The sequence below is a fragment of the Carettochelys insculpta genome, chromosome 2, assembly GCF_033958435.1.
Source record: "Carettochelys insculpta isolate YL-2023 chromosome 2, ASM3395843v1, whole genome shotgun sequence".
Classification (NCBI taxonomy): Eukaryota; Metazoa; Chordata; order Testudines; family Carettochelyidae; genus Carettochelys; species Carettochelys insculpta.
The window spans coordinates 192587758-192607316 of NC_134138.1; the positions used below are offsets into that span (position 1 = coordinate 192587758).

At 40.7% G+C, this 19559-nt stretch overlaps 1 protein-coding gene across 7 annotated transcripts in view; it reads left to right on the forward strand.

Moving 5' to 3' along the window:
- The window catches only part of CLASP2 (cytoplasmic linker associated protein 2), a 325025-nt gene that overhangs the window by 48385 nt on the left and 257081 nt on the right, over positions 1 to 19559 (forward strand). For all 7 annotated transcript variants that reach the window (XM_074988197.1, XM_074988200.1, XM_074988203.1 and 4 more), the window contains exons 4-7: positions 5804 to 5895; positions 6227 to 6302; positions 8174 to 8271; positions 14326 to 14396. In XM_074988197.1, the coding sequence (XP_074844298.1) occupies positions 5804 to 5895; positions 6227 to 6302; positions 8174 to 8271; positions 14326 to 14396 (337 nt within the window). The remainder of the gene's footprint in view (positions 1 to 5803; positions 5896 to 6226; positions 6303 to 8173; positions 8272 to 14325; positions 14397 to 19559) is intronic.

Here is a 19559-nt window from a genome sequence, read left to right on the forward strand (position 1 = left end):
CTTGGCTATAGTTTTGATTTGATCCCACATTAAGGGCTCTGCTTTTACTTGGTCCAGGAAACTTCATTACCGTGTTTGTCTGGGACATCCCCTTTTCCTCTTTTACATTCCTCGCAGTCCTTACACAGGATATTGCCTGCCCATTGCCATTTTCTCTTCTTGATCTGGATCTCTGATGGCTTGTGGTTTGTTTTCATCTGTTTCATTTGGCATTCTATTGTACCACCTTAGCTGGAGAGTATGTCAAGGCATTTATTGACAAGTCTCTGAATATTCTTAATGTTGCTCTGGACAATTGGCATGTCTTCAAGCCATACAGTGGCACTGATTTCACGTTGGGAGTGAAAATATGTAGTTTGGTTCTTGTTGAAACAGCTCTTGCACACCAAACTGGTTGTAATAAGGCAAACACTTGTTGGGCCTTTTGTATTGCACTGATGTCCTCGTCAGTGCCCCCTTTCTTGCTGATAACAAACTGGTCAACTTCTTGCACTGCTTTTCCCTCAATTGTAATTTTGCTTTCCTGTCTACAATTAATGAGCATCAGCTTGGTCTTCTCTTGACTGATCTTGAGGCCCACTCACTCAGCTGTTTCATGTACGGCATCTGTCTTCTCTTGCACAGGCTCTAGCTTGTCTTCAAGCAGAGCTAAGTCATCTGTGAACTCTAGATCTTCAGGTTTCCTAGTTTGGGTCCGTTGGTACCCCCCTCCTGAGTCAGCATATGCGGTTTTTGTCCTAGAGTGGGTTATAATCAGGAAGAGTAATGGAGAAAGAAGGCAGCCTTCGTGTACACCTGTTTTAACCTGGAATTTTTCCAACAATTTTCCATCATGGATCACTTGGCAGGAGTATTTTTCATACAGTTTCTTGATGATGGTAATCAGTTTGCCTGAGGTGCCATAATGTCACACAGTGGTCCAGATGGACTGCCTGTCCAGCTGTCAAAGGCTTTCATGAAGTCTATGCAGTTGATGTAGAGTGGTGCTTGCCATTCGATGCATTGTTCTACGATGATCTGAAGTGTTATTATCTAGTTCTCTCCTAAAGCCTGCCTGTTCTTCTCATAGTTTGTGGTCTGTCATCTTTCATTCATTCCAGATGACTCTAGTTAGTACTTTGCTTGGAATGGACAGGAGGGTGATCCTCCTCCACCTTTCACACAGTGACAGATCTCTGGATTTTAGGGAGTTTCACTAGCAGCCGTTTTCTCTAATCCTTTGGAAGCTCTCCTGCTGTCCATATCAGATTTAGTAAACTGTGTAGCTAGTCTAATATAGCAGCTCTTCCTCCTTTTTCGTACTTCAGGTGGAATATTATCAGGCCCTGCTGCCTTGCCACTCTTTAGGTTCCTTATTGCCTAGTGGACTTCCTCTTTTGTCATTGCCCCAGTGTTGATTTCTTGGGGTTCTCCTGATTCTAGCTGTGGTGGATTTGTTGGTGGTGGTGTGTTTAACACTTCTTCAAAATTTTCCTTCTGTCTGGCTAGCTACTTATCCACTGAGGTAAGTAGCTGACCATCTTTGTTTTTGACCAGTCTGGGTTTCTTTTCCTTCTGCTCAAGGCTTGAATTTTATATTGTACAGGGTTTTCAAGCCCTGTTGTTTAGATGCTGCGTCTGTTTTTTTTCAATCTCATTTAGGAAATTTCTTTTATCCCTATGAAGACTTTTCTTTACTTTGCCAGTGATTTCATGGTATGTGGATGATGCAGCTTCTTTCCAGCCTCTTGTTTTTGCTTGATTGACCTATGGTTTGAATGCCTTCCATTCTTCGATCATTCTCCATGTCTGATCTGTGATCCATTCCTTCTGGGTAGTGGGAGGTCTCTGTAACACCACATCTCACTTTTCCACCATAGCTTCCTTTATTGAGCTCCAGACTCCCTCCACAATTTCTTCACCTCCCTTGTTTTGGAGCGCCTCAAAGCGGTTTCCCAAGGTAGAGCGGAAGGCTTCATTTGTTTCTTGTATCCTCAACTTCCTCACATGGAATTTGGTTCTTGTGCTGGGCTATCGTTTTCTTGCCACAAGTTGCATTTGGAGTTTAGCAACTACTAAGTGGTGCTCTGATCTGATGTGTGCTCCACACCTAGCATGCACATCTTCCAGGGATTTTCGCCATTTCCTTTGAACTGCAAAGTGATCGATTTGATTTTGTGTACGATTGTCAGGCAATACCCAAGTTGATTTATGGCAACTTCATGGTCAGAAGATGGTTGGATTTGAATTAGTACAGTTGTATTTGATAGTTTCCTCAAAGTCAAATAAATTAAAAACCTAGGGTGAGTAATATATCCACATAAGGATAGTTGTGTGGTTAAGACACTAAATTATAGCCCCCAAAAATCTGGGTTCCTGGGTCTGCCATCCACTTCCTCCCAGATCGTGAGCAAAGTATTAGTCTCTCTGAACTTCAGTTCCTGAATATAAAATAAGCTACACATACTTCTTCTCTTTCCTCTTTTGTCTGTCATGTGTACTTTGGCTGTTTGTATTGAGAATTTTACAGTGACACAGCCGTGCCACTACAGCCTTGCTGTTATAAGGTACACAGTGTAGCCACTCTTGGTCAGAAGAGAATTCTCTTCTGCTGACGAATAAAACCACCCCCAACAAGAGATGGTTACCTTATCGGTGAAAGAGCATCTCCTGCCAACAAAGCACTGTCTATTCGGGCGCTCTTCCCAGTCAAACTTTTGTTGGGGGAAGGGGGGAGTGTTTTTTCACAGCCTTAAGCGACAAGTTTTATTGACTGAAGGGCGTGTAGACATAACCTTAGACTGTAAGCTTTGTGTTGGAAAATCTTTTACTATGTGCACTACCTAGCACAACAGGACTCTGTTTATGGTAGGTTCTTTTAGGTGCTTCTGTAAGACTACTGTTAATGGGAGTCTGAACAATAGCACGACCATCTAACAGGATTATTGTTTCAAGTGGTGGTATTGGGGATTCTTGGAAGAGGGATCATCAATAAGAATGTTGTTGTTACTCAACTATTACTAATGACCTCTAAAGAAAATTATCTTTATAAGTTTAGATATTGAAATGAGATGGACATTCTTGGTTTTTTGCAAATCAGAGCAAGGTAATTTAAACCCCCTAAACCCCCCATGTGTTTGGTCAGAGATGTGGGGATGAATGTGCTGTGAACTTGGATCAATAAACCTCATCTGCAAGTAGAACTTTTGAAAATTTGTTTGTGTGGCCAAAAGTATTTTGGTGTGATTTAAGCAATCTTTAGAAACACGTAGTGCTCTATCCTCTACCCCTTCTGTACCTTGCCCTGATTCAGAAAGGACTGAATCACATGGGTTTCTTACTAAGCTTTTCATCACTTCTATAATAGCCTGTTATCAAGGGCTACGTCTGCATGAGAAGTGACTGTTGGAAGAGATTTCCTGGCAAACTTCCTGTCAACAGATTGCATCTACACATAAAAGCAGATTGAAAGAGTAATCCACTCTGTCGACAGAGAGCAGCCAGACTGTGTCTCTCTTGACAGAATGGGTGACCAGAAGCTCTGCAAACAGGACTCCCCGGTGAGCCAGAAGCCCTGAGTGTCTACACAGTTGTTTTCTTGACAGAACAGTCAAGAGAGGCATTATACCTGGACGGGGAGAGGCATAATGCTGCCAGTGGTGGTGCTGGGTTTTGCCAACAAAGTGCATTTTGTGTGCAGATGCTCCATGGTTGTGTTTTTTTTTTCTGACAAAGGACTGGTTTTGCTGGAAAAACCCTCTTGTGTAGCCGTAGCCTAGGAATAGATGATTTACTTGCTTATGTTGAGAAAAATATATATATATATTTTTTCAAAAATAAGCAAAGGCAGTGAAATACAGAATGAAACATGGAAAGGTAGAGTAGCATCATTTATACAGAGACAATGTTTAAACGCATGGGTGTAGCAAGCCAAATAGGAGGAGGAGATGCTAACTGTTACTAGAAAGCAGATTTCTCAGAGACCCACGTGATTTTGGAGAGATGGGGGATAGTGGAGAGGTAGCTTAGGTTATCCTAAATTTGTTTGAAAACTTTTATTTTTCTGCCCTATAGTCCCTTGGAGTTACTGCTCTATTTCTTCTCTGTCTGTCAAAAAGACTTCCTCATTTTCTCTTTTGCCTCAGAAGACGGGCTAATTGGAAATTTATATTTTTTTTCCTTGCTTGTCTGTACTTTATTGTTCATCTGACTATTTTGGCAAGCAAGTATTGCTGGGGTCTTCTCTAATTTGTTCTTTGTTGTTTATAAAAAATAAATTCTAAGATTTGCAAGTGCAAATTGTTTTTAAATCATTGATCAGTGTGACCTTTTTATAGCTATTTTAGTATGTTACATGATTATGAAAGAGGATGTTGTCTAATGTTCAGTACTTTCTATACTATCTCTTTTTGATTAGCATTGTAGCTTTGTCAGTGTTTTGCAGTAAGACCAATGCAATTTTAATAATTTGCATAGGCATGCTACGCAGTGAGTGTACTGTTTGGTGTAATTATGCTACATCAGAATTGCACCATTTGAAGAGTCTGTATTACAGAATGCTGTATACACTGAAAAATACCCTCTTCCTCAGGCAGTTTGCAGCTGTTGCTAGGTGACATTCTCACATGCCTGCTCAGTGATGGCAACATTGAAGCTAAAAGGGCCTTACAGTTTCAGCCTATGCACTTGCTTTGAAATATCATTGGAAATCCAGAGTTTTGTAATCTCCAAGTTGTAGCATTATCTGTGTGATAGAGAGCTCCAGAATTATTGGGAAGAGGAGAGTGAAAAAGATAAAATTATAAGGGAATGAATAAAGACAGACAAAAGACTATGAAAAATTATATGCAGTAGAGCAAATGAGGAATTGTTTAGTGCAAGAAATTCATAGTAAAAGAAATGTCAGGAGACCAACACACAAGCAGAAACAAATGGAATTGGAGAGAAAGTAGAACCAGTGTAAATGAATGGGGGAAAAATTAAAATATGGAGAAAGGCAGAAGAAACTTAATACAGTAGTAGAAGAATTATACAGGATAGGAAGACATAGGAAATGGGAGGAGATTTTAATAGGGAATTTAGTAAAATATTGGACAAAATAAATATAATCCTATGCCATAGTAGTTTGAAATTTTAAAATTTTGCTTTGGCTTTTCAAAAAGAACAGGATTTAAGAAAACAGGTTGAACCTCTCTAGTCCAGCTGTCTCTGGACCTGGTCAGTGCCAAATCAGAGAATTTGCTAGACCATAGCAGGTTAATGTTGTTTAGTGACATTACTAATGCCTTCACTGCTTAGTGAGTTCTTGTAAGACATTTAGGGTAAATTACAGCTAAAGAACAGCCCAGAACACTGAGAGCTAGGACTGGTGGCCGTAAACAAACTTTATAGGACCCTGGGAAACTTGGCCACACCTATGCTAAGTGCTAAATCCTGCTAACTAAAATCATGCTGAATTACAGATGTTGCTGGGCAAGAGTGCCGGACTAGAGAGGTTCAACATGTGCATTGGATTAGGCAAATGAAATATTGGGAATGTATAAAGGCAAACCATTTCAGAAATTTTTCAGGTATGGAATATTTTCTGTTTTGTAATGTAAATAATCCCCAGTTTGGGAAAGGTAGGTAGAGTTAGTGTTCTACACTGTAAATCCTGTAAAACAAACAAATAAAAAATTTTTTTAAACTCTCCACTTAACAACACAAATTTAAAATATTGTCATTAAATCAAAACTTCATCAAACTATTGATGATAACATTATTATAGGTGAACAGAATTGTATTATGCTTCCAGTAATTAAAAGCAATTGTTTTGTTTTAATAGTGTGTTTGGGAACGTCTTGCTGCAGGGTTTAAACACAAGAACAACCGATCCCGAGAAGGAGTCTGTTTGTGTCTCATTGCAACCTTGAAAATGTAAGCACCTTTTTTTCTATGGAAACTTAAAATAATAAATTTTAGAACTCTATCCTATTGGTTTCTGAATGACTTGCATCTCAATTTGATATTTCAAGAAGCATGGTGCATTTAAAATATGCTCTTCATAAACGGAAGATCTGAGCAATTGATTGCAGTTAGCTGAAAGAATGTTCTTTTGCCACCCCTATATATAAAAAGGGGGTAACCACCATACCAAAACCTGGGGATCCAGGAAAATGGTTACTTAGTGATAGTAAGCTACAAAGTAAAGCTGCTGTTTTGGAGTGAAAAAGTTTTTCTGTGTTTTTGATCGAGCTTTTTATTTTAGATATGGTGCACAATCTTTAATTCTTAGCAAGTTGGTACCACATTTATGCATCTTGTTTGGAGACTCCAACAGTCAGGTAAGGATTTTATTTTTAGACATTACTTGTACAGTGTATGTTTGTTATGAAAAGATGTTCAATTAGTGTTACATACTGTTTAAAAAAAACCCATGAAGTACATAAGTTAAGCCTTTTAAGTCAATCTCTTCAAGCTATGCATTTTGTTTCCTTGAGCCTTATATTTTGTATGTATATGTTGCCAGATGGACATGGGGTTGTGGTGAACATGGTGATGGCCTCAGTGGGGCTTGTTGGCTCTCATTTTGTGCGTTTACTGTGTTCAGCAGTTTAAATGAAGTTACTGCTTGTTAGTCAGTCATTTTCTGTAGAACGTTTTCAGAAAAGAGCAACAAAAATTGAGTGGCAGGAAAGATTAAGCTCAGAAAGAAGATTAAAATAAAATTCACATAGGTTGACCATTGGAGTACAGAAACATAGCAGTTAAAAAGTGAACACGTCTTGCAGGATGCAGAAAGGTGAAGTGGGATATGCAGGGAAATACAATGATTGTGGTTAGTAATGAGGTGAAATTAAGCAAAGATGTTGCTAAAATGAAAACAAGAAAATTTCTGAATAGAAACATCTGCACAGTAGCATTCAAATAGAAGTAGTTAAATCTCCACTTATGATGTCTCCAAAAATGGATTTGGAAAAGCACTAGAAAATACAGTAAGGAAAAGACAATTTTGATAGAATATAGACTAAACAGTAGGTCTTTCATCTAAGTTACATGCTTTAGCTTTCAATTAGGTTAGATTCTTGTCTCCTTAATAGCATAGGGAGGAGTTTTCAAGTCTGAAAGTAGCTCTGACATTTCGTGGCTTTTTTAAAAACAATAGTCATGGTATGGAACATAGCTTAATCAAATGAGTCTGTTGTGGATCACTTGCTTTCCTTTTCACAGATCACTAGCATTCTGGAATCAAGTAAGTTAATTCTTTCCATGGAATAGTAATATTAAGGACTTGTGTTTTATCTTTCATGTGATAGGTATGGTGTAGTTTTTGGAGATACTCCCTTCCGGCTTTCTCTGCATATATTTTTCTACCAACTTCTGACCTTACTCATTCCCTATCTGTGATTTTTTGATATCTGTATATCATCCCATCCAGTGTTTCTCTTTGTAGATGTCACTGGGATGGCCCCTTCCCCACTGTCCCTTCACCAAAGGTCACACTACAGGTGGGCCTGCATCAGTACCCTAGTTCCCTTCCTATTTTCAAGGGAGTTTTGGCTTTTGAGAGTCCAGTGAAATAATCTTAGCATAGGAGTAGGGTTTATTAACTTAGAGTTAAAACTAAACACAGAAGTCGGACCCCCAGCTTTAAGATGGCCACGGCCTCAAATTCCTGTATCTCAGGGTCCTTCTACTTGTACATTGAGGCATGTACAAATAGGCATCACCAATAGGACCAAAAAAATGTAGCTGTGGGTGCTCTGCTAATCAGCTGGTGGCATTGAATCTTTCCTGAGCAGCCCCACAGGTGCACAGCTTATAGGGAATACTGTTGTCCAGTCCCCACAATAACTGAATTAATTTCCATGGTCTCAGTATCTTCTCTGCAAGAGTCTTTCTCTCAGTTTCCATAGTTTTTCTACAGTTTTAAAGCATTTTCCTCTCCTTTGCTGCTGCCTGTTACTCTTTATAGAAAATTCGGCTTGTCCGTACCTAGTTGGTTCTACCAGTGGTTCCCAGGTGTAGTAGACTTACTGGCTAGCAGAGTCCTTGAAATAACGTTACTTTTCTCTTCCATCCTCTTGTTTCCAACTGCTTATGAACGAAATGCACGTATTGCATTGTTGTAGGGGCACTGGACGATTCAATATTCATTGTGTTGTATCAAATATAATCTGCAATTTAAAATAACTATTTAAATATACATTCACAGGTGAGAGATGCTGCAATATTGGCAATTGTGGAGATTTATAGATATGTAGGAGAGAAAGTAAGAGCAGACCTTAATAAGAGGGGAATTCCTGCTGCAAGGTAAATCATCTTTAATTTTTACTACTTAATTATTTTACTCAGTGCCTAGAATGCATTAAAATCCTACTATTGTTAAATATGTAGTACCATTTTTACACGACCTGTCAATTCCTCCTCTTTATAACATCATTGCTGTTTCTAATTCTGCTTGTTATGTAACAAATTATATATAACCAGAGTTGAAAACTGTTTATTTTATGTATTCTGTTGGAAGATGCATTGTCTGATGCGAACAGCTTTACATACAAGAATTCCATCAGATTTTTATCTGCATAATAATTTTATATTTTGGCCTTTCTAGCCTGGTGACATTCCAGGGACAAATTGCAATTAGGCACATATTTTCAAATTGTAGTGATTACAGATGTGTCCTTGCTGAAATTGGTAGACCACACAGAAATATTATTTTCTCAAGGACATTTGTTTCTCGTGGAGCATCATCTGAATGTAAATGCACCCAAGATGAGTGGAAGAATGTAGGAGTAGCAGTTTCCTGTTTTCCTGCTTCAGGCAGGCATTTGGAGCATCATGTTTCACAAAATCAAGTGGAGCAGTACTTGTGCTTGTTAGGAAGTCCTTTGGTGGAGGGATTTAGCTTTGTCCCACAGAACATTGTACAGCCATTCTATAACCTGGCATGCAAGGAGACAGCAGTAGTAGACTGAGTTTATCTTGTGAATAAGCTCTCTCAGGTGGTCTCTGGATCAAGGAGGGGTGGGTGAAATAATTCACCTCAACATAAAGCTATTACCTTCCACACTGATACTGACAAAAAGCAAAACTTTTGTGTTCCTTTGTCCTCCCAGGAGCAGATCTCAGAAAAGACAAACACGAAATAATTCTAGTAGCTCAATGCTGGTTTAGACTGATATGGTTGTCACTTCTGCTTGTTGATGGTGAAGGCCAACCTTCAAAATAGCAAGAGTTTGACGTGATCATTACTCTTATGGAAACTTTCCTGCTGCTGCATGGATGAGTAACTTCCATTGTTTTAAAATACTCTGTGGTCTACAGGTTGAATGCAATTGACTCATTCAGAGCTTCTCAACAGTATTAAACTTTTTCTGTTATGTGACAATGGCTTACAAGGCGGATCATGAGTGGTAAAGTTAATACATAACTGAAAACATTTCCCTTTATTATGTCTACAGTTTTAGTGTGCTCATATTGTTTCTTTATATGCGTATCTACTTAGTTTTCATAAGCAGTTATATATGTAAGACCAGGGCAAGGCAATAATTTTTAGTGGGGAGGGTGTCACTCCAAGTTTTTGGTAAGTGGTCAGGGACAGCACTTTCCTGTGATGTAACTGGATGAATGTGGTGCCTGGGAGGGTGCTTGGCTACAGGAGGGAGCTCTGGGGAGAGTATTGAGGTACAGGGAGGGATATAGTGTTAGGGAGGAAGTTTGGGTTCGGGAAGGAGTTGTGATGTTGGACAGAGGTTTGGGGTGCCAGGTGCAGGCTCTAGCCAGGAAGTGCTTACTGTAGGCTGCACCTAGCCAGTAGCCCAGCAAGACCCTCAGGCATGCTTCGTGACCACAGTGGCTACACACACGTCTTTAAGCATTCTGTTGCCAGCGTGTGTCTGCATGGCATGTGGGAAAAAAGCGGGTCTCTGTGCCCTGCCCCAATTCTCAGCCCTTGTAAGATTTTTGTGCTTGTAGGTTGGTTAGTGGTGTTCTGTAGTCATGCAAAATTACAGGGCAGACAGTGACAGATTCCCTGAAATCTCTGAGTGATCCTGAAGATGTCACACTGCAACACCAGAAATTTTCTGAAATATGCTTATGGAAGAAGGAGGCAATTCAGCTGGATGTTTACTGTAATCTAAGGTAGCATTACCAGAGCTTTCAGTGTACCACATACACCCACCAAACTCCTGACATCGCTGTAGTCTTTGGCTTATGTCCTGCTAATAGCGATGAAAAGAAGAGGGAAATAATAAGACTAACCAGAGCTTTATGTCATTCCCTGAAGTTTCAGATCAAAACTATAACCCCCTCACCTCTATGCTGCAAAGTGCAAAGCATTTGTATTTATGCAACTGCTGGACTAGATCTACCTCCCCGACCCCTGCGTCTCCTAGCTCGTGCGGCACAGCTCATTGTGGAGAAAAGCCAGATACTAGGGTCAGGGAAGGTAACAAAAATTGTCTTCCAATGAACAGAGAGCTGCTGTGTTATTCTTTGGACATCCAAAGAATTCCCTTTACTGAATCTAACTGTGCCTTTCTCTCAGCTCCCCACCATCCACACTTCTGTTCAGTTTTCTTTTGTAAGGAGACTTTAAGACTAGTGAGGGAGATAGCACAGACACTGTGTAATCTTCCAATGAAGAAGAGAGAAGGGTTAACTTGTACAACCAGTTTTGCATATCCAAACAGGACCTCCCTTCTCCCAAGTATGCATGATCTCCCAAGTTTGCATTGCCTGCATACTAGCCAGGATGTGCACAGGTACAGAGGAGATGATTGTGGCATAAACTTTATAGCTTTTGCCAAATGTTTAATAGTGGACACTCACTCAAAATTATTAGAATTCTTTAACAGTACTATGGCTCCAAGTGCAACAGTTGCAGAATTCCAACAGGATTATTATAGCACTGTTTTTCTCACAGAACATTTGGAGTGGAGTGAGGGCTTGGGCTTAAAATCAGAAATTATCATTATCAGTATCATTGTAGCAAGAGGGGTTGTTGGTGAGAGGTTGGCATGCCATTGTAACGTATCAGCTTTAGGTTCTGGCTCCTGCTGCAGTTTGATTTGCTCCTTAGATTGTGCAGGTGTTGGGAGGGTTTGCTGTGCTAGATCCTTGGTGTAGAAGTGCAGGACAACATGTTTTTTTTCTTCCGTAGTTGCTTCTCTGGACTCTGCTGCTTCCTCATCCTAGCCCTTATCTGTTTCCTTTTAGACTGTAAAACTGACAGATTAAGGAAGGGATTAAGAGTCACATCTAGCTCTGTACTGGGAGCCCTCGAGAGCATCTGGTTGTAGAATGGGTGTGTGTAGAAGAATCACTCCAAGAGCAATTGTACCTTTTCCCCTCCAGTACAGGAGCCTCAAGTGCTTCATGTATTTGTATGTCTAGGCTGAAATCTGGTGAATGTCCGCCTGCTCCACCCAACATGAAATTTCCCAGTACATATGCATGTTCCTGCAGCTATAGGTGAAGTTCTGGAGGATGAAGTGCTCCAATCACATGCAGCTGAAGACCTGGATGTTGGTGAAGGATCAGTTGGCTAGTCTCTGAGTAGATGCATGTTCACCTGTACTGAGCTAAAGAGCTTTATGGAAGACCCCTTTGAAGTGATTAGTGCAACTCACTGGTGACAATGTCACTGCTGACAAGGACTTTCGTAGATTGGGTAAGGGTCGAGCAGGAAAGGGTTTTCTGCCTTGTGCAAGCGGGGTGGAGGACTGTTGAAACTCAGGATCTGCTACATGCCTCTTTCCCCACAAGTACAGGACTGCCATAGCAAAGGCATGTACTTATATATATACCCTTTAGGTGCGCTAGCTTACTTACTACTTTAGGCATGTACTTCTGGGGTTTGTGGATGGACATAGGAAAGAGATTATGGCACAGTCAGATGTATGGATGCATGTATAGTCACTACTGTAGATTCAGCCTAATTATTCTGTGCTCCATTCTTTTTGTAAAGCATTGACATATTATACTGATGTATTTCTAACCTGGAAAATGTAAATATGATTTGAATTATTTTATGTTAAACTGCATTTGTCATCTATTACTTTTATATTTGTCTGTTTCAGTAATACATAGATACAAATGCTTTTTACCTTATGACATTCTGAGCTAAAGGAGGAATATAGGTATATTAACTGAATAATTTTCCTTACTGTCTACTAGCATGCTCTTAGGGCAGTGGTTATCAACCAGTGTGCAACAGCACACCTTTGTGCTGTGAGAACTAAGTGTGCTGCAGAAATTTCATCAGTTACCCTGCCCTCAGCTCTTTTCAGAGCCAAAGTCAGGGGGGAGAGAATTGATGAAATTTCACAGCACACTTGCTTCCCAGTTGGCACAAAGTTGGTCAGTTTCCCCTCTCAGAGGCTTTGCAGAGTGACTAGTGGAGGGAAATTGATGTCCCTGCTCCAGGTGGGACTCAGGCAGCCTTGCTGCTTGAGCCCCCAGCTGGTGCTGGGCCATAAATTCCCCCTCCTCCTGCCTGGCTCTGCAAAGAGTGGGATGAGGGAAAATAGACTAAACACAGCTCTAAGGGGCTGGCGGAGAGGGGGACCTGATCTCTGGAGCTTCTTCCTCCTCTGCAAGTAATCAGGTAACCACTGAAACTTCCTCTTATTATTTCTATCATGGTGGGCTTTCTTTCACACAAGAGAAAAATTGAGCATACCATGGAATTGTTTATGCCATGGAAGTGTGCCATGTTACTGTAAAGGTTGGAAACCACTGACTTAGCACATTCAGCATATTTCTGTTATTTTTGTGATGCTACATAACATGTTATTTAATACGATAATGTGCAGCCAGTTCTGAAGCAGTAGCTCCGCCCCCCGATGAAAAATTATTACCATTAGAGTGGCTACAGCTATAGCGAACTAGACACATTAGTCTGAAAATATGTTTATTGTTCAAGCCTACAAGCCACACTCAGCTGGCCAAGTAGTCATATGTGGCAAGTGCAGGTGTGAACATTAATTTTTGATGGGGTGGGGGGGTCGCTCCAAGATTTTGCTAAGTGGTTAAGGGCTACAGTTTTTAGAGACTGGATGTGGGATCTGGGAAGGAGGTTTGGTGCAGAAGGAAGCTCAGGGCAGGGGACTGGGGTGCAGGAGACAGTGGGGAGGTCGCAGAGGGAGTTTGGATGAAGGAGTGGGTTGTGACCAGATATTGGAGTGCAGCATCCAGGAGGGGGTATGGGTGCAAGAGATGATTCTGCCCTGGGGAAGGGCCTCGAGAGGGGATGCAGAGTCTGGGAGGGAGCTGAGATGGGGTGCTAGAAGCAGATGCTGGCAGGAAGGTGCTTACCTAAGCAACTCCTGGCCAGCAGCACTCTCAGGCAGGCTTCCCTGACTGCGAGCAATGCCAGCCCCAAAGTTGTTCCATGTAGCTCTTTGTACTGGGGAGGGAGAGAAGGGGAGTTCTGCTCCCACTCCCAGCAAAATATCTCAGCTCCTATTGGCCAAACACCAGCCAATGGGAGCTGAGAAATTGTGCTGCACTGTCTGTACCCTCAGCAAAATCTCTGTTCCCATTGGTCAGTTTTGTGCATTCAGCCAACAGGAACTGAGAGATTTTCCTGTGGGAGTGGGGCAGTACAGCCCAGTTTCTCAGTTCCCATTGGCTGGTTTCCATCCAATAATAGCTGAGAGAATTTCCTGAGGAAATGGGCACAGCACTCGAAGCTCTGCTCCTTCTGCAGCCCTAGGGACCTGCCGCAGGCTGGATTGAAAGGCGTGTGGGACCAGATTTGCCCCTGGGCTAGTGGCTAGTGTGTTGGACACCATGACTTTAATAACACTAAGTTGTTCTTAACATGTTTTGAAAGTGAAATGTGACTATTTGTTCCCTGCTGCTGGAAAGCAAATGACTCTTAAGAACAGTTGCTTTATTTGACAAATCTGGTAATTTCCTCCAAACAAATTGAATTTTATTCTGAATTATTACAGTACACCCACTATTACTTTTGAGAGCATTATATAAATATGCTAGTATACTCATAATGCCTAATGTATTCCTTGATATAAACGTAATGACTTCCATTTTTTTAAAAAAAAAACATGTTACTGTAATTGGAATATGTAATTGGAATATATAACTGCTAAGTGAATTATGTTTTTATGAGAATATATTGATTTTATTCAAGAGGAAGAAATGTCATCAAGACATTTGTTTCCATAGCTTTATAATGGATGGAATAATAAACAGCTTGAGTTTCAACCATTCTATAAATTTGCTTTTGAGGAAAATGTAGAACTTAGTTGGAGTTAAGTTTTTATTTTCCATGTTGGGGTTGGGGAAATATCCCTGCTTCAGATAGAAGTTAAAACTGATCTTTGCCCTTATTTTCAGGTTACAAACAATATTTGCAAAATTTGATGAAGTGAGAGATTCTGGAAACCTGATTTTAAGTAATGTCAGTGGTAAGTATGCAACTACACAGTGCTATTCAAAGTAGGAGGTTATGTAACTCACATTTAACTTTTATTAAGCACTGTAATCTGTTTTGTTTGCTAGCGTTCCCAACATGAAGGTCAGGTTAATTTGTTGTTGAAATATGCATATGAGAGACAATATGAAAGTTACATGTTTGTGTAATTCTATAAATGATTACTCTTTCATGCTGACAGCCTTTCTTGATGTCATTGTTAATAGCCTTTTCTGTACAGCACTTTGTGCCCACCATGTGAATGGCTAAACCATGTTCCAGTGGCTGCTAATATTTCATATTCACATCCCGGCACCATTGCAGTGTGGAAGCAGGGAAAGCTGCTAGTTTTGCAGCATTTCTGAATAAGTTAGCTCCCCAAAGTATCTTCAAAATAGTAATTTTTGTGCTCAGTAAGGGGTAATGAGGAGGTTTCAAAATAGCTATCTAAATAAGTGTAATTCATTTCAAAATATTTAATTAACTTAGATCATGTGTCTCTCCAGAAATTAAATATAAATACATCAAGTTTTTTCATTAAAATAAAAATATTGAATGGCTATAAACAATTGTAAGAGCATTTTGAAACTATTGTAGCTATTAAAGAACTTCATGTGTTGAAATAAGGGGTCTGTAATCTTACTCATGTTCACTGTACTAGCAAATTTACTTTCCTAGGTTTGTTTTTTTTTTTTTTAAAACTCTTGTTATTTTTGATGCAGTTCATAGAAGCAAACTATTGTGCATCAGACTCCTGCTGTAGATTACCTATTACGATTTTAGTGTAGTGAAAGAGCAGAAGCATAATTATTTTAATTAACAAATTACGTGGAGTTTTGTGATATAAATGTAAACCAATTATAAAAATTAATACTGCGACTAAAAAGATTACATCAGTGACTTCAAGAAGCCTGCGTCTATACCAGCAAGTTTTTTTCGGAAAATCCTCCCCCTTTCTGAACGAACACGCAAAGTGTCTGCACACAAAATGTGATCTTTTGATCCGAAATAAAAAGAACGCAGCCTTTCTTCCAGAAGGCCTCTTCCGGTTCCGGTTTTTCCTTTGAAAAAAAGCGTGTGTAGATGTGCCACAGGCCCTTTTTTCAAAAGAGCAGTCCTCACAGCACCAGATTTTTCGATCCCTGGCCCATTCTTTTGAAGGAGCGGGCGCTGTGTGGATGCTTTCTATCGAAAGAGCAGATCGATGTTTTGATTCCCTTTTTTTTGAGCGTGTGGATACGCTCTTTCAAAAGAAGTTTTTTCAAAAGAGATCTTCTGGAAGAATTTCTCCCAAAAGATTGCTATAGTGTAGACGTAGCCTAAGATTGCCTTTTGTAGCTTTACATCATTCATCAATCAAGAACATCCTGATGTTCCCATCATCAGCTGGGCGGAATAAGGGGATTTCAAAATGTGTGGGGTCCTTTCGAAAAGGACCCCTGTGTAGCCGTGCCGAGCTGCGGGCGTTCGAAAGTGGCGCTTTTGAAGCACCGCGGCTGGCAGCATGCAAGTGCTAATGAGGTGCTGAATTGAATTAGTATTCTTGATTTGGCCCTTCGCATGGCCGTTTAAAAGTTTTGACCAAGTGTGGCCACAGCCATGTTGATTTATTAGGGCATTATTATAATTTTGAGGAGGACAGACATTTAGTTAATGTCATCCTGTTTTATTATATGTAAATGTATATTGTAAAAATTTGTAAACACTTCTGAAATTGTCACATCTGCTCTGAATGAAAGCAGAAGACTTCAGAAAACCTGCCTCCCTATTAATTGTATCTACATCTTTTCCACCTCCCCCACATTCTGTATTGCGCAGACATTTAGGTGTCTTATATCATGGATGCCAATATGAGATGCACCTAAGTCTTAACAGTCATCTAGAACAGTAAAAGAAATTCTCTAGAGAGAAATCCACTTAATTTTTTTTAGCACATATCTGTTGGAAAATTGTTTCCAGAGACTATATTGTACAAGGAACCAAGAAAATGATTACTAATATGGTAAACAAATTTATTTTGCTATGAAACAGGTACTTCTAGAAAAGTTTTCAGAGAAACCTGTTGCGTATTTTTTAACTATGAGGAAACTTCAACATTTCCGAGGAGAGCTGTGGTCAAGTGGGTTGAACGCTTGAGTGGGAACAGTGCATATGTATCAAGACATTTAGGATATGTCTACAGTGCAGCCTAAGACCAGGCTCAAGTCTTAATCCCTGTTTTGTACATACAAATCATGCTGACCCAGGATCCGGGGACCTCATGGGGTTGAGTTGGAGGGTTGGTTGGTCGGTCTGAGTCAAGCTGGATTCCAGGATTCAAGCTATACTGCTTTGCAATGCAGACACAACACCTCTTGATTCATGTTCTTGGAATCCTCTTGAAGTATCTCACAATTCTACGATCCAACTTTTTGTCCTCTAGAGATCAAATTTAGTGTAAGTGTTGTAAATGTACCATTATATTGCACTCATTACTGGACTCTTGGAGATTCTAGTTTGAACTTTGCCTCAGTCTTTTTATGTGACTTTGAGCAGGTTACTTACCATGTCTGAACCTTGGCTATTTTATTTGTAAAACAAGCATTAACGCTTTTTGCACTTCGATGAAGGATTTTGAGATCCTGTGGACAGCAAGTGCTATATAAGTGCAAATTATTAAGTTGTTTCAATGAGATTGCCATGGAGGCAAAATTTCTGCATTAAATATGTACTTTAGCATATTTCTGGTCATTGTAAATCTTAGCTATTTAAATGTGAAATTTTATCATTTTAATTGTAGGGGACCTGACCCAAAAATGAGTTGTGGGGAGATGACAGAGTTACTTTAGGAGGACTGTGGCGTTGTTGTTGTTCTGTGCTGCTGCAGGCAGCAGTGCTGCCTTCAGAGCTGGGGGCTTGGAGAGCAGCATCTGCACAGGCTACCATCAGAAGAGCCACCACTAGAAGCACTGCCGGAGTAAGGAGGCTATGATATTGCCTCCCTGACTTCTGTGCTCCTGCTTGCAGAGCTGGGCCTTTAGTTAGCAGCTGCCAGTCTCTGGCCACACAGCTCGGAAGGCAGCATAGGAGTAAGGGTAACAGTACTTTTACATCCCCTTAAAATAATCTTGTGATTGCCTGCAAACCCTTTTAGAGTTCGGACCCCCAATTTGAGAAACTCTGGTTTGCTCCATGAAATCAGCATAGTGTGGGGTAAAAACACACAAAAGATCTGATTTCACAAGAATACACCTGATTTCATCGTCCATGTCACATTTTTCATGGCTGTGAATTTGGTACAGCCTTACAAATAACATTCTGCTAACTGTTAAAGTATTTCAATTAATGCTTATTGAACAAAATTTTAAATACTAGTTTAAAACAACTTGAAAATCACTTCCAGATCTAATTTATATCGTATTTGTTTTTTTAAAAAAATGTTTTATTTCTCATGAAGTTTATCTACATTACAGTTAAATTCAAATTGTTTTGCCATTTGAATTGAGTTAGGCCCAAATAGGAACCACAAATGTCTCTACCCTGCAATAAACATTTGTGGAATGTCTAAAGTAACATGTACAGATGTTTGCTAACTTGACTTAATTGACAATGTTACTTTTAATTCAAAACTCCCATTGCCTGTGGACCTCTCAGAAAAAACAAAATAGAATTAAATTTTCTTTCTGAATCTGAACATTTTCCTGAACACATTACAGTCCTCCTTTATCAAACTATAAACTAGCTAAATACATAACCCCAGTCTTTTCTCTTTAAAACTGTCTTGGCTGTATTTTTATCAAATAACATCTCTGTTGCATTGAATGAGAAGGAACACTAGCAGTTCCTGTTGCAGTAACAGAATTAGAGCTGTCTTAAAATCATGTTGCTGTGAATGTGAACTATTTTATCTCCTGTCCTGTCACATGGTTCCAAACACAGAACAAAAAACAAAGCAAAAAATCTCGATAAATATAACTTTCAACCACTCTAATGCAAATGCTAGCCTAAAAAAGTAATCTGAGGTCTGTTCTACACACAAGTTTGCACCTGAATAAAATGGTGTGATTTGAAACTACATCGTTTCTTTGGCTCAAGTCCGTGTATTGACACAAGTCAGTCTGATTCCAGAATAAGTCTTCATACACAGGCTTACGCTGAATAACTGCCACAATTTTAGTCTACACATTTTCTGCTTCATAGAATCATAGAACAATAGAACTGGAAGGGACCTCAAGAGATCATCAAGTCCAGTCCCCTGCCCACCATGGCAGGACCAAGCCCCATCTATATCATCCCTGTTAGATATTTGTCTAACCTGTTGTTCAACATCTCGAAGGATTGAGATTCTATAACCACCGTAAGCTGCTGCTTCAATTAACCACCCTGACAGTTGGGAAATATTTTGTAGTATCCAATCTAAACCTCTCTTGATTCAGTGTAGGGATACACTAAGTTCTGATTTTTGTCAACTTTAAAGTTAATACAGGTTGCACTTGCTTGATCTGGCACTCGTGGGACCTGAGTGATCCTGAATGAGGGACTTTGCCTGACTAGGGAAGGTCAGACCTCTGGCTTTGCCCAGGGGCCACGCCTCCTGGCCACTTCCCGCTCCCTGCCTCAGGCTGTTTGGGAGGATCTGCCCCTGATGGGCCTCCCTGTTGGCTGCCAGAGGGGATCCCCAACCCTGGCTGGGCTCCCTGCAAGACTCCCCAGCCAGCTCGGCTCCCTGGTGCCACAGGTCTGCTGGCTTCCTGCTCCAGCCCAGCTCCCTGCTGCTGTGAGGCATCCCAGTCCCAGCCAGCTCTTTGCCACCATGGGGTTTTTTGCTGTGGCACTGCTGGCAGGGCTACTTGACCATACTATGGGGTTCCCCACTTCGGGGCTCACTGGCTCTTGCTGGACTCCCAAAAATGCAACTCCTGCCAGGCTCCCTGCACCTGTGGGGCTCTCTGGTGCTGGCCCTCCTCTCCACCACCACGGGACTTCTGTCTCCCTGCTGTCGTGGGGCTCCCTGCCTCAGTGTGGCGCCCCACGGCCATGGGGCTTCCTACTGTGATGCTGCTGGCTCTGGCTTGACTCCATTCCATCAGGCTGCTGGCATTGCTCCCCTGCCCAGCTGTGCTCACCACAGCACAACCTCTGCCGGGATCCCTAGCACTGATCTGGCTCCCTGCCACTG